The sequence below is a fragment of the Prorops nasuta genome, unplaced genomic scaffold (assembly GCF_024137725.1).
Source record: "Prorops nasuta isolate Cenicafe-Biocafe unplaced genomic scaffold, Cenicafe_Pnas_1.2 PNAS00027, whole genome shotgun sequence".
Taxonomy (NCBI): Eukaryota; Metazoa; Arthropoda; class Insecta; order Hymenoptera; family Bethylidae; genus Prorops; species Prorops nasuta.
The window spans coordinates 822,174-836,544 of record NW_027116824.1 but is presented as its reverse complement, the minus strand read 5'-3'; the positions used below and the strand labels follow the sequence as shown (position 1 = coordinate 836,544).

Genomic DNA, 14,371 nt, shown 5'->3' with positions numbered 1-14,371 from the left:
TTTCCTTAGTCAATTAATCATGAAGTTGTGCAATAATTTTAATGATTAATTATTTATCGACCTAATAATAATAATAATAGCAATAACTGTTTGCACGGCGAACGGTGTATATGCATTTAAATTTCACAAAATAGGGAAAGAGTCATTTCTTATCGTGCAAATGAGGACGTTTGTATTTGCTATCGCTTAATCTGTCGCATAGAAAAAGAAAATTTACTTTTAAAAATCATTTGTTAATTTGTATGAAATTAGTTATTTTTATTTCCATTAAAATAAACATTGGAGTATAATAATATATTTATATATTTCAATTTAAATAATTATTTAAGATTTTCAAAGTACAATATAAAGCATTTATTAATATTTTAATACAATCTGGAATTGCCTTATTTAGTCGATTTTATTAGAGTAATTTGTTGAGATATCATAAAGCAGTGATAATACGTTTGGTAAATAATGGTTTATGATATTGTCTTTTTATCAATTATTTCAGTACCTGGCTGCTGAGTACTGTTCGACAGAAGGAAAAAACTTATCGGTTGTATTGATGATCATTATATAAAAAATAGTAATTGCTGCAATGCTTGCAAGAAGACGCAAATATATATATACCATATACAAACAGTATATTAATATTTACACCCATTGGATGTAGACGTATTAGGAAAACAATTAACCTATTTTGCTTTTACGAGATAGTATATAGATTTTGCAAAACACACCTTACATCATCTCATAAATCTAAGTACTAGAACGTTTAACCGCTATTTTATAGTATATAAATAAATATTGTATTAAATTTACAGAAAACTGTGTGATCAAACATTCGTGTGTGCATTAAAATGTTTTTGATCTTTACTTATATTAGCAATATTATCAATCTATTGATGTACCTTCGATAAGGCACACAGTGGCAATTTTTTATTTAGAAACAGTTTTTTTAATTAGTCTTTCTGTATACAATTTAATGAAAAATATGATTTTGGACATATATCACTGGAAAGTTTGAAAGCGAATGAATCAGTGTTATCAGCAGTAATCAAGATATAATGAATATGTATAATATAGTATATATATATATATATATAAATGATACAAATTTGCACTTCTAAAGATAGAAAACTCTATGTCACTTGACACTATATTTATAAAGATGTCTTTAAATCTATGATAGTAGCTGAATATAACGAACATAAAAGAATAAGATCCGATCACAGAGAATACGTGTAGTAAGTTGACAAAAGAATATTCTTCCTTTGTGATTATTTGTGCTTTTACATTATAATAGCTCTGAAAAAATAATCTGAAGGAGAAGCTTATATTATATAATGTACGTCATTCCTGAGATAACCATTCCATAAAAATACTTTCTTATAATTTCAGTATACTGTACTAAAATACCCTGATTTTCTATAATTCCTTTACTCTATGCACAATTCACAATAAATATAGTACTCCGGATAATTGAACGTTATAAAAAATAATCGCACTCATAGCGAAGTACTCTACTGAGAATTTAATGAGTACACTTTCCTTAAGTTATCAGGGTACATTTTTAGATAATTGCTGTGATATTCTAATCCCTAATGCCAATAATGCATAGTTAATTGTTTACCGCTTTCGTTACGTATTGTTAGTATCAGTCAATTGACTGGGAATTATAGTTCCATTTTTTTTTGGCGATTCTTTCAATGGTCGGGAATCTTCCTCGTTCAGTTGTGGGTACTTTTGATCTGGATAGTTCCATGGCTGAATATCAGCTGTGCCGAAAATTTGATATACAATATAGGTACTGCAAGCTACGGCAGTCGTAACACCAAAAACGTTTCTCCACGCGTCCAGGGATTGCTAAAATATTAGGGAGTTATTGAGTAACTTGTACATCGTTTCTCTTAAAAGAATCAAATAAATTAGATACTTACGCTATTCTCCGTAAGCAGTCCAGCTGCTATGGGGGATAAGAAACTAGCTGTCATGTGAATGGTTTGTGCAAATGCCAATACTGGACCTATATTTTTTTGTTAATTATTAGTATATATTTGTGGTAGTATACCGTTTTCTCAAGAATAAATGAATATGTTACCAACCTGCTAAATTTGGAGCTATATCTACAATGTTAGCCATCGCACCTGCATAAGCAGCAGTTATCAGTGTTACTGCTACGAACCATACTATTAGCACCAATACAATATTACACCCTAAGTATCCTATCAGTAATACCATAACACCAGGAACCACTTGCGCTAAAAAATAAATAATAATATTAAAATGACTTGACACATCCTACAGTAAACAATGCAGTTAATAGTTGTTAAATTAGATAAGTGCTTACACAGTGCTGTAAATAGTTTTCGGACGTTTGTAAGAGATAAAATTTGACGCTTCACCAAAACGTCTGCTACGTAACAAAATAAAACTGAGCTTAAGTAACTACAAATAAACGGAGCACCAGATAAAACTCCATTCTAAAAATAAAGAAAAAAAGGGTTGATTAGCATGATTTAACGATTTTTCCATGTTAAGAGGAATGTATATTTACAGCTTGGATGCTGAAGCCAAGAACAGTCTTCATATACATAGGTCCGGGAATGATGAACACATAATGTACCCATATCCTTCCAAATGTTGTTATGGCGATAGCCCAAGCTGGAAATGACGTCAGTATGGACTTCCAAGGCGTAGGCATATTCTAGAAAAACAATTGGCTGTTAGCTTAAAATTATAAGAATTAATTTGATGATTGATATGAATATATTTTTCATTAGTTTTATAATTGCACGAATAACTACCTGTTCTGCTCCTAGCACTTGATTTCCTATGCTTCCCTGAATATAGCGTAGTTCCTGCTGGGATATTCTTGGATGTGCGGCAGGCGTATCGAAGGCGAAGAAATACCATATAACGCACCAGATAACACCGATACTGCCTGTTGTATAGAAGACTACCCTCCATCCCCAGTGGGCGATAATGAAACCACAGAGTGGGTAGGTGATCCCAATGCCAAAGCTGAACCCTGAATATAGATAATCTAGATGTTAGGTGTTGCTCACCCCACGACCCGGTAGGTAGTTGAAACATGACGATTGTTGAATGTCTTCATCTTGGATAGTGTATTATTCATTTGTTGCAATCGCTCGTCCGTGCATGGCGATAATTTTCTTTCATCCTGTAAAGCGATTTAAGTAGAGACTTAGTACAAATGGATGAAGACGATAAAAGATGAAACTGTTTAGTGGGACAATGAAACTTCTATACCTGCAAACAAGATAAGATTTTATAATCATATTTCCTGCAAAATGATACGTGATAGGTGATACCTGCCGTGAGTATTAGAATTTTCTGTGTAAGAAATTAATATATTATGGTTTTTTTTTTTTTTTTTTTTTAATAACCACGTGCATTAAATGTTCCCCATGCGATAGTGTTGGTGTGTATTGAGAAGTAATAAAAATACAATAAAAGGCGTTATGATTGTTTGATTAAATATTTTCTGTTGTCCGTCCATGAGTAATTAATTAATGATTTGAGTGATAAAGGTAAAGAAGTATGCTTGAGTTAAGATTATTGCAGCTTTAAAGTTGACTAAAAGACAAAATGATTTTCGTTTGAAAAAATAGATGGACATGGGCATGAAAAATGATTGTAAGCATATCATGACATACGGTATTTGATAGAATATTGAGAAATATAAAACTCATATGATAAACTTTATAAATAAACTTAGTAAGTATATAGATCATATTATGCCGAGCCTGGCTGATTCTACCAGCTGGAAGTATACTCGGCCTTTCTCATGCTGTTGAGCGGTCGCTGTTGAGTATACCCCTCGATCCGGCGAATTCAACCACGTGGATCTAAACCAATTGAAAGATTATTATGAATAAACTGTAGATTTCGCTGCGAATGCACAATTAGAAAACAAAGAGATATTATTTCTTGAGCTGTACTTGAATATTTACTGAAAAAAAGAGGGATAATCAATGGTCAATAGTTTCTTATTTTTATATTTCCTGCAAAAAATGTGTGTTAGTATAACGAAGTATCTAGGTATAACTGAAAGGAAGCTCTAGTCTGTTTTTGTCTGTCAAGAGCACGCATGGAGTATACACCATGCAACAGAATTTTAAGAACGATTTGTTGTTATACTGCAGGCGGTTCGAATGTATCGAAGTTTCACTGTAGCACGAACTACTGCCTGCAACAATTTTGACGTTTTTACTTACCTTGAAACGACGACATGAATCTTGATCTTTCGACAGGAGGAATCCAGTGTCCAACAATGGCGTACATGGCAGGCCACGTGAGACCCTAAATTCAAATCAACCATTCATTTCTAATGCCTTTTCCACCATTGCAAACGTACATGAATAATTTAAGCTTACACTAGCGATGCCTTGTACGCTTCTCAATGCAATCATGGCACCATAGTGCGTCTCAGCAGCAGTTGGCATTAACAGACTACAAATCGCCGTGACAAGCTGTGAGCCGCCGAACACAGTTTTCGTACCGAAATACTGCGTTAAAACTCCACCGACGACTTGAGACAAGATGTAGCACCAATAAAAGGATCCCAGAATGTAGTATTGAGTAGCCGAGCTCCATTCAAATTCACCCTCCTGAAATAATTTATTATCAATGAATTATCTCTCTGCGGGTAAAATGAAACACGTTATTATCTAATCTGATAACGAACTACAGGGGTTTTCACTGTAGTGTGGCTCCAATGCAATGACTATAGGTCTTTGTGTAATAATATATGATAGCAGTGTCTGATGGTTCAAAAGGAGGAATGGACAAATATTTTAATGATTATACTTTAGATCATTTCTGTAGCATGCTCTTCTCCTACCACTAAAAAAATCATCGACATGATAGATTATAATTTGCATTGAATCTTACCTCGGGATTTGCGATGGTCGAGTTATTTAACGAATCGTTTGGCATTGCGTAACACTGCGACGTTACTTGAACTGTTTCATTTTTATCAGCTAACACAGGCTTCGCCATGGCGACCATAGCAATATTAATGTCAGTTCGCATCATGAATGATACCAGGAAACCCGAAAATGATAGCAAATATAAAGCCATTCTCGCAGGAACTAAGTCTGTAATTTAAATACCTTGTCATTAGGAAGTAAAATTATTTAGGTAATCATTTTATAATGCTGATAGTAATGGAATAGGTCTTCACCTCCTAATCTCCGTATATCGTAAACGGGGCGCTCCCGATAAAAAGCTGGATCCTCATATCTATAAAATTTGTTAATCAATTAATTTTACTATTTTTTTTCTGTCTTTGTATTTTTATTGATTTAAATTACCTTTCTGGGTCCTCCATTTCTATGATTGTCCAGTGTCCAATTGAAACAACCGCACAACCGATTTGATAAAGATTACCTTGGAGTCTGAAAGCAAACGAAGAGGACGAAATAAACAAACGGTTGATGCAAAGAGTAATTTGATTGACCTAACTGGATAATTTAATATATCTATATATCATAAATGATAAATCAATATGAACTTCCCAGAAAATGCATGCCCCTCGATAAAAATTCCACGACTCACGACGCACAATGAAATTCCAACACGAAACTAATAAACGACGTTCTTCAAGCTCCCTGCTTACTTGATTATTCAAGAAAGGTCATTTCGACAAAATACATGAAAAACGAAGTTTATAACGTACAGTAAGTCGTATTTGACAACACTGGTCATTTTGTTGTCTCAATTAGTTTTAAATAATTACTGCAAAAAACCACTAATGTTCGATACTTCAGTACAACCAAAGACATAAGAGAACGTTTAATGGTCTCGTCCTATTAATTTAAAATCTATACCTAATGAATTATTAATTTACAATTAAAACTCTTTTAAAACAATTTATATACACATACTATAAACATTATATTACAATAAACCAAATTTTACCTTAAATAAATATCTTTATTAAAACAATAGAAAAAATTACCCTCAGTCGTATGCAATTATGTGCTGTTATTAATTAAATTTTTCCATTTGACAACTTCGATACATAAAACAAGTAACACACAAGAATGAAGCTCTTCAGGGATATTTCAGAACTTTGCTCAGGTGTTAAAAATCGAAGCAATTTTGTATCAATGTAAGTGAAATCGAAGAGACACGCGTTAAAACTGAAAAGGTTGACTGATACACGAGGCTTACAGCAAAGGAGCTACATCACGAATGGGTAGAACCGCCGTACTGAAAGTCAGCCGGCTGTGGCCGGGTCACAATACATCAACAATCTTTTAAGCCCCACCATCTGCCACCACTACCTATTTCCGATAGAACATAAGGAAGCTCGACGATCAAAGTTAAAGGCACAGAAGAATACCGGCGATTATACCGTAAATCTAGTCTCCTTTAATGAAATAATAATTGCAGATTGCAAGGCTGCGCAATTCAAAATACACTGCATTACTCATTTCACATTTTTAAAGGATAAACGTCATTTGCTCAATGCTTATCATTGACCTTACCTATGTCAAAAACCTAACATTGACATCTACTTCATATTTATTTGACAAATTTACATAACTCCGCAGAATATCTTACTAGAATCTCCTGCCAAGTTTTCCTGCACAAATTCTATATACTGTATATATATATAATAATTTGAAATAAGTATTCTTTTATATTATAAATTTTTCCTTGATTAAAACAATTTCGATAATAATTGCTTAGGTTTAAAACAATTTGACAGATTTTGTATGTTAATGAAGTTATTCGCCGGACAATTTTGCAAGAACTTGCGCAATACCTGTGATTTACTGAAACTGCAAATAACTTACACCTTAGAATATGGTGATTTGTAATATCATCCAGAAATATTTGTTTATGAAGTAGAAACTACAGCGCTTCATCCACATTTATATTTCTCGCCGAGCCGAGTATGAGCGCTTTGCGCACTAAAGAGAATTTAATAATTGTGACTTTCTACTCTTTAAAGCTTAAGCGTCTTGTGACAAAGTTTATTGGTTAATGACACCGGGTTAATTATTTCGTAGTTGACCCTTCTTTCCTTTTAATAAAAGCGTATCACGAGACAATTCAATGAGAGATGATCTTTCTAGTCTGTTCAATGTATATTAAAGCGCGTGACAAAATACTAATTCTCGTAATGTGTCCCAACTTACAGACCGTGCTTACGCGCTTCCCTTGTTAAGTAATACTCCGTTATCCTAAATGAGCTATTTGGTATAATTATAGTGATCATGGTGACATTTAAATAACGATTTAATAAAAAATGCTCTGATAATGCTCGCTTCGTTCGTATAGAAAAGATAATAAGAAAATTAACGAAAAATTATACCAGAATTCGTTAAACGACGAATGCAAGAAACTATAGAGATAATAAACTTGCGTATTAATCGTGGAATTCTTTATTCCAAAGTCTTCGCTATCAATTAGATTATAGGACTCGAAAACACATGTTCCTATACATCGACATACTTATGCAATAATTATTTACATTTTAAAGTGTACCTACGAATTATGCAAAACTATAGGATTTACGTTGAAACGGAAATTCGGAAGAACGATATATGTAATAATATAGTTATGATCTTGTTTGATTCGTCGTATTCTGAAAATAAATCCTACACATTTTTCGTCGGCATAAATGCTCCATACATAAAACTTATAAACGAGCCCAACAGAATATTACGTCACAGTGATAAAATTATTCTTTTTTAGGAAGTCTCCGAGCTTTCTCCGGCAGGAAATGCATCGAGCGAAGCACAGACGTGGTGTACCGCGGGACACAGTTGGCATAGCCAGTGATATTCTAACCTCAATCTCGTGCAAGACGAGGACCGAGCTCTTATACGGGGTAAAAATATGAGCGACCGAGGAGAGAGCTCGCTGACGAACAATCGTCTCACCCCGGTTTTATTGAGTTTCTCGTATTTTGTTCTCGATGCACATAGAAGGCTGGTCATCGAATCGATTCAAGAGCGTGCTTGACCAATGCAATTTGACCTTGACACTGTCTCACCTTCACGGACTTTCTGCATTTGGTAAAAACTTGAAAGATCCTGCTGGTCCTCTTGCGTGACATGTTTACCGGTTGATGACACACGTGGCTATCAACGTTCAAAGCAACATTGCCATCTCTCGAACATTCGTGGACCACATGGCATGGGACTTTCGAGGGATTCGAGAATGATGGGCATGGACGCTTGCCGATACACGTATTACAATCGAGTCGAACTGGGCTTTGAAATTCTGTAGTAACGAGATGCTATGTGCGGAAGGTAATCTCCCCTCAGCCCTGTTACGATTACCACAATTCCTCGAGGATAACCGTTCGGATCGTACAGCCTGTATTTAGCGTTTCTTTCGCACGGAGAGACCGATACACGAGAAAAAAACGTGTGCACCGTTTGCTATATGCCGCTCAGACTGGTGTAGTAAGAGTAAGAGTGTTGGTTTGGTCGTTGGTGTGTCGTCACTGCGCCCGTCCGTCCGTACAATTGTCACGTGACCAACGCACCACGGATCGATTGAGAGACACTGTAGGCCGACAAGCCTGCAGTGCTGTAGCTATACTGGGCCCTTGGACCCTTATCCACTCGAAAAATGCGGCTCGATTATGGTTGATTTATTATTAGAGAAGGAAAAGCTGGAAAGTAATTTTCAAATGTGCTAAGGGTAAAATAGACTGTTTAGATTCTTTCAGGAGATTACGAGTGAATCAGAAGTGCTTTTATCCTTCATTTATTGTTATTATTGATCTAACAGCACTCTATACGTCGTTGTAACCTCGTTATCCGTCATACCTGTAAAAATATTCCACTATTTATTCAACTATAAAAATTTCTGTAAAACTGTTTTGGATTAAATACTTCGATGTATATTTTTAAAATTGATTCATCATCAATGAAATTCAATAAAGTATCGTGACATTTTTTCTGAAGTTTAAGTCGTTCACTGTGATTCGTAATATATGGATCAAGGTCAATGAAATTCTACAATTATCTTACATTTGCTTTTACCGTTTTAATCATTTTCAGTTGCTTCATATTGCATTTATTAATTGCCTGAAAAACATTTCGTAAGGCTTTGATAGTCTCTTAAATTCAAATAAAAATAATGATATCGATTGTTAAATCGATTGCAGACAGTCATTATTTTGTTTTCCATCATGATCGATTCTCCCAAGTTTAACATATTTCAAATGCAATATTCAAAAATCCAACCAATCATTTCGATCAATTTTAGAAAATTTCTGAAGATTGATGTAGTCCAACTATTTTATCAATACCCATATTTTTGTAATGAGTCAGCAAAACAGTTCCCGTCATTCGCATAAAAAAAGTTCAAACAAGTTACCATCGGTATCATCGGACAACAGCGTTCACAAGTACTATGATTCAGTTTTCAAATTAAAAAAAAATTTACATTGAAATGCCAGTTAAAAAAATCTAGGAACATATCATTAATTTGTATGATAAGACATTTTTTGGTGCTTCGGCACGATTTTAATTATACGACTATTCAATCAACCTAGATTATCGAGAAATATCACATTAGGCATTCATTAATTTATCTATGCAGCTCACTGCAATTAAGTATATTGCTAAGCGTACCTTTTCAACCAATTCACGTGTGTTTTACAGGTTAAGGAAGCTACCTTCACCTTCCTCGCAAACACTGAAAAATGTGGCCGAAGTTATCGGAACAAGTTGCCTCTCAATGGACAATGAAAATGTACTAAAAATAGATAAAACGGTACTCGTAAATGGAAATCTCACTCCTAGAGCAGGATAATTTTTTGTAGAATTTTGTCAATGACCCGCGTGAAAGATGACCTTTTGACCTACTAGCAGGATCTAATAACACTTTTCATTAGTTTCCTCTTTGACAAATTGCTGCAAAACTGGACATTTAATAATAATAATAATTGCATCCACCGTGTCAAAATAGGATAACGCGGACTGTAGGGATAACAATGCGCTGGCATTACCAAGTGCTATTCTTTATATTCCAGATATCAAATGGAAATCCGACGGGAAGAAAATTATGGACAAATTCTACCAAACGTTATGACAGACCAATACCTTCAAACTACACATCAAATACAGCAATAGAGGAAGGTACCAAATGAAAGATATTTCTAATAATTTTTATATCTATGCGATACACATTTTCCTTTTCGTAATCGCTTAAGAATTCCATTGTACACCGATTTTCATTAAAAGAACATGTACGTGTGTTTACGATTACTCATCAAACGAATCATGAACCATTCGTTATAATATCTGTACTTAGGAACTTTTCATCCGACGTACCACTAATGAGAGTACGAGAGACTCGTCATTGAAGTGACATTCGTTTCAAGAGTAGACTATGTAACACTGTTTTTTTTGTACCATAACGCGCGTACGCTGATGCGCATATAGTTACCTAAGTATAGGCAAATTGATAGAAAATACGCTTTTAATTAGACTTTATGCGATTATTGTTTCTAGCGTATAATTATGGAGGTGGCGTTAGAAATAAAATCATCGTTTCAGAAAGCGAATTAATCAGTGTCCTGACCAAGCAACTCCACGCGGCGGAGTCTCAACTGCAAAAGACGCAATCGGCTGCCATCAAGACCGAAGAACGGTTGCAAGCTAAGGAACAGGAGGTGACTCGTCTGAAACAGAAGGTTTGACTGAAATTGTCCTGACTGTGTGGATAATTAATCACTGATCCATTTTTTCTTCTATAATATTCCATAAAAAACATCTTGGAGCAGGTCAAGGAATGGGAGTTTAAGAGCAAGAACCAAGAGCTGCTGCGTAAGAAAGAGCAGCAGCAGCGACGCAATCAAATCGAGAACTCCGAGTATCTTTATAAACGATGTCTCACGCTGGAGCATAAAATCTACGGAATGGAGGTTGGAATCCAAGCCTAGATTTGCAATACTGTAATTATTCTTACAGGCAGTACCCTTGCTTATATAAAAAAATGAAAAATAATTAAAAAAACAAAGAACAAGAGACGTTAAAGACGAAATCTCGATAGATCCTTGTTGCACTGATGCAAATCTCACGCGTGTCTACAGCATTTAGCAATTATCGCAATTGACGATTTTTCAGAAATTTCTAGCCGACTATGGCTTAGTCTGGGTAGGAGAAAACAAAGACGCTGATAATTCTGAAAAGAATTGGTAATTGGAATATGTGGTATGGGAGGAAATATTAATTTACTTGCTATAATTACCAATAAAATTTACAGCAATTATATCGAAAGCTGCTACGACCAGATCAAGGCGAATATCGATCAACTGAATCTGGCTGCTGGAAAGGGTGAAGTGAAAATTCAACGAAATGAAAAGGGTAATGGAGCGAGTTTTAAGGTAGTAGATCTTCGATCAAAGTAACTTTATTATTTATACAGTATATCGTGAATCATCACTTGGAGCATTTATCACAGAGAAATCATCGCCTGCGTTACAATGCATTATTATACTATATGTATACACGTATATAACGCTGGCAAACTAATTATTCCTCCGGATCTTTCATTAACACTATTTATCGTTAATTGCTTGGTATTCTCCACTGCATTTATCGCTGCAACGCTACTGTTGCTATATAGGACTCTCACGATTCTTCGTGTCACTAAAATGCACGCAACGTTAATGCATTCCAATAAGGCGATGACGAATTTTATTGATCATTATTTTTACGCGACTAATCACTCCGAATAAAAGTTGTTATAAATTTGTCGCTTTAAAGATACTCTTTATCAATCCCTTTACGTATAAGACTTCCGCCTGCATAAGTGTGAAATTCTATAAAAATGGGATAGTGGTGCAAAATGGTCATCTACGTTCTTACAACGACCCGTCAATTAGATCGTTCATTCAAGACATCCTGGACGGATATTTTCCATCTGAATTGCAAGCAGCACATCCGAACGGAGTACCTTTCAAGGTTTGCATTCTAATCGCGAGTATACATATGAAACAGCTCATTAAGGTACGTCCTGATTGTGAAATTAATTTGACAATTGGAAGATCGAGGATCACAGGAAGCAGACGTATTTGGAATATGGCATTGATTTTCCCGGACATGGCTATAGATTGGGTAAACAGTTGGTTGATAAAAAATCCATATCCAGCGTCGATGGATCAACGACGTTGCAACGTACGGAGAGCTCGAGTCACACCATCAGGCAAAACTTCTTCAGCAGCGAAGCTTCCCCAATGTCACTGCAATTTTCCGCAAGGTCAATTCTCGTAGATATAGCACGATGCCGCTTCTTCATTATTGATTGTAAATTATACGCAAAGTATACTTTGTCAGGTCACTGAAATCTAAAACTTCGAACGAAGCACCTCAACTGGATATAGTTTCACTGCGATCACAAATCTTGGCGTCGCACAATAATGTTTGTTCGGATGTTCATTTGCAGTCCCACATTAATGCCGAGCTGGCACTGAGTAGTCGGAAGGAAAAGGTAAATTATTGGACAAGAATGTTTCTGGATAATAAAATTCCTTAATTTATTTGCAAAACAGCGAGATTCGGTGGTGAAGTCCACCGACTACGATCTTCTGCTTGGCGAGTCTTACGTGAAACCGAGCATCAACACTATGAAGTTCCCGAGTAGCAGAAGAAGAAGCTACCACAGCTCGATGGACAGATCCTCGACCAAAAGCTCTCCCTGGTAATTTTCGGATTTCGATGCGCAAATTTTACGTGGCAGAAGGCGCGAAACTATTTGTGAAAACCCTAGGGAAAGCTTTGATTTGATTTACAGTCGACTGGAAATTGACAAAGACAAGACTAGGTCACGCTCAAGATCCACCAGCTTATCAACAAGACGCTTTTCGTTGAATACTCTTTCTTCCGGGAGCAACATTAATACGCTGAAAAACATTAAATCTTTCGAAGGGAACGACAGCGATAGCCAGCTTCATGCCTCGAGATCAACAACTCCAGCGAGAAAAGCTACGGTAATAAATTATCTTAATCACCGCAGTCAATTGGTAATTAATAAATTTGCATCGAACCTCTTTAGCCACCGCTGCTGCATCAAATTAACGAGCCAACAGGAGACGCCAGCGAGCTACGTCTTAAAGTGAGATCCTTGAACGGGGGCATTATATACCTTGTACATGTATCAGCAAACGAAATGGTATCGAGGCTGTACAAATTACTGGACAATGCCATGTCCAAATCTCTGAACAAGGGATATAAAATTGTAATAAATGGGTATAGCTTTTCTTCTTTCTTACTGCGGTTAATTCGTTATACAATGTTGCTTTTTGGTCTACTGCTATATATGTATTTATATATAGTTGTACCGTGTATACCATAAGGTTACTATTGTACTATCTATATAACACTTGATATTGATTCAATAATTGTTGTAGCTATTCACCAAAGCGATTGGATCAGCTTGAAATTACATTGAGAGAGAGTGGCATTACGACGGATAGTGTTCTTCACTTGGTAAATGACTGACGTACGCAAGGGGGTCAAGAGGTCTCGCATGAGCTGGTTTCTTAATTTTTTTGTAAACGCCGTTTATTTTAGATTTTCGTAAAAATTAAAGGGGAAACTGTGGAACGCCATGTCTCTTTATTAATGTTACCAGTTTGTCTTTTACACTTGACTATCTACAATGTCAAATTATACTGTAACCTTCACCAATGAAATAATCAATAACTGAGCAAACTTTTCTGCTTCGATAACATTTTTTCTGTTAGCTGTAATACCTTCGGTCGGCATCATTATTTTTTTTTTACCAGTCATCGGTAAGTGAAGAGATTCAGCAGTCGGTATATAGATGTTTGTTTGACGATACAAGCTTCCTCCAGCGAGCGCCGCGTTTTTTTCGCAAAAGTAAACATAAGAAGAAAACATCTCTTCTATTTATAGATTTTGGATAACTTTCAATTACTTCTTTGTTCAGTAGCGGTTGTTCGTTACATCCACGATCAAGGCTAACTTGCTATAAAAATCCTCCGAGAAAACATCTTGACTTGCAATAATTGTGCAAATACAAAGAGACGGAAACTACGCGAAAATATAGTATACATATTCAAACAAAGAGACTGTTAAACTTTTCAAGCAAATAAAATAATAGTATTATGTTTCATTGCATATTTATCATTCCAAGAGTCGCTGCTCCAAAAAATTATGTTGCGCGTCGTCTTTCAACAATGACCTTAACGTATCCTCTAATACGGAATATTTGTTTAAAAATTAAAAGTTAACAAGATTTTTAAATATCTGCAAGAGAAAAGAGCAGCTATCTATTCCGGAAAAGAACTGAGATGTGAAATCGAATAACGAGTGGTAGAAACTATTAGGTATTAAGTAAATAAGCTGAATAAAGCGAAGGTGGA

General features: G+C 35.4%; 2 protein-coding genes across 3 annotated transcripts; one reads left to right on the top strand and one right to left on the bottom strand.

Moving 5' to 3' along the window:
• Positions 1-339: 339 nt before the first annotated feature.
• Positions 340-8,493, bottom strand: LOC136782586 (sialin-like). 2 transcript variants are annotated; one of them, XM_066742103.1, is made up of 12 exons: positions 8,018-8,493; positions 5,322-5,405; positions 5,192-5,250; positions 4,900-5,105; positions 4,383-4,616; positions 4,224-4,308; positions 2,790-3,013; positions 2,540-2,689; positions 2,333-2,465; positions 2,088-2,243; positions 1,923-2,008; positions 340-1,848 (listed from the first exon to the last, which is right to left on the bottom strand). In XM_066742103.1, the coding sequence occupies exons 2-12, from the start codon at positions 5,336-5,338 to the stop codon at positions 1,624-1,626; spliced, it is 1,575 nt and encodes a 524-aa protein (XP_066598200.1). In that variant the 5' UTR covers positions 5,339-5,405; positions 8,018-8,493; the 3' UTR covers positions 340-1,623. The 2 variants fall into 2 exon arrangements, with proteins under 2 accessions (XP_066598200.1, XP_066598199.1); XM_066742102.1 differs by lacking the exon at positions 8,018-8,493 and adding an exon at positions 5,969-6,227.
• A 1,480-nt stretch (positions 8,494-9,973) lies between these two features.
• LOC136782659 (uncharacterized) lies at positions 9,974-13,990 on the top strand. The gene is made up of 12 exons (XM_066742255.1): positions 9,974-10,118; positions 10,494-10,675; positions 10,766-10,906; positions 11,109-11,179; positions 11,248-11,368; positions 11,751-11,948; positions 12,032-12,243; positions 12,321-12,474; positions 12,536-12,684; positions 12,760-12,973; positions 13,039-13,232; positions 13,394-13,990. Exons 1-12 carry the CDS (start codon positions 9,974-9,976, stop codon positions 13,482-13,484), a joined length of 1,872 nt encoding a protein of 623 aa, XP_066598352.1. The 3' UTR covers positions 13,485-13,990.
• Positions 13,991-14,371: the final 381 nt, after the last annotated feature.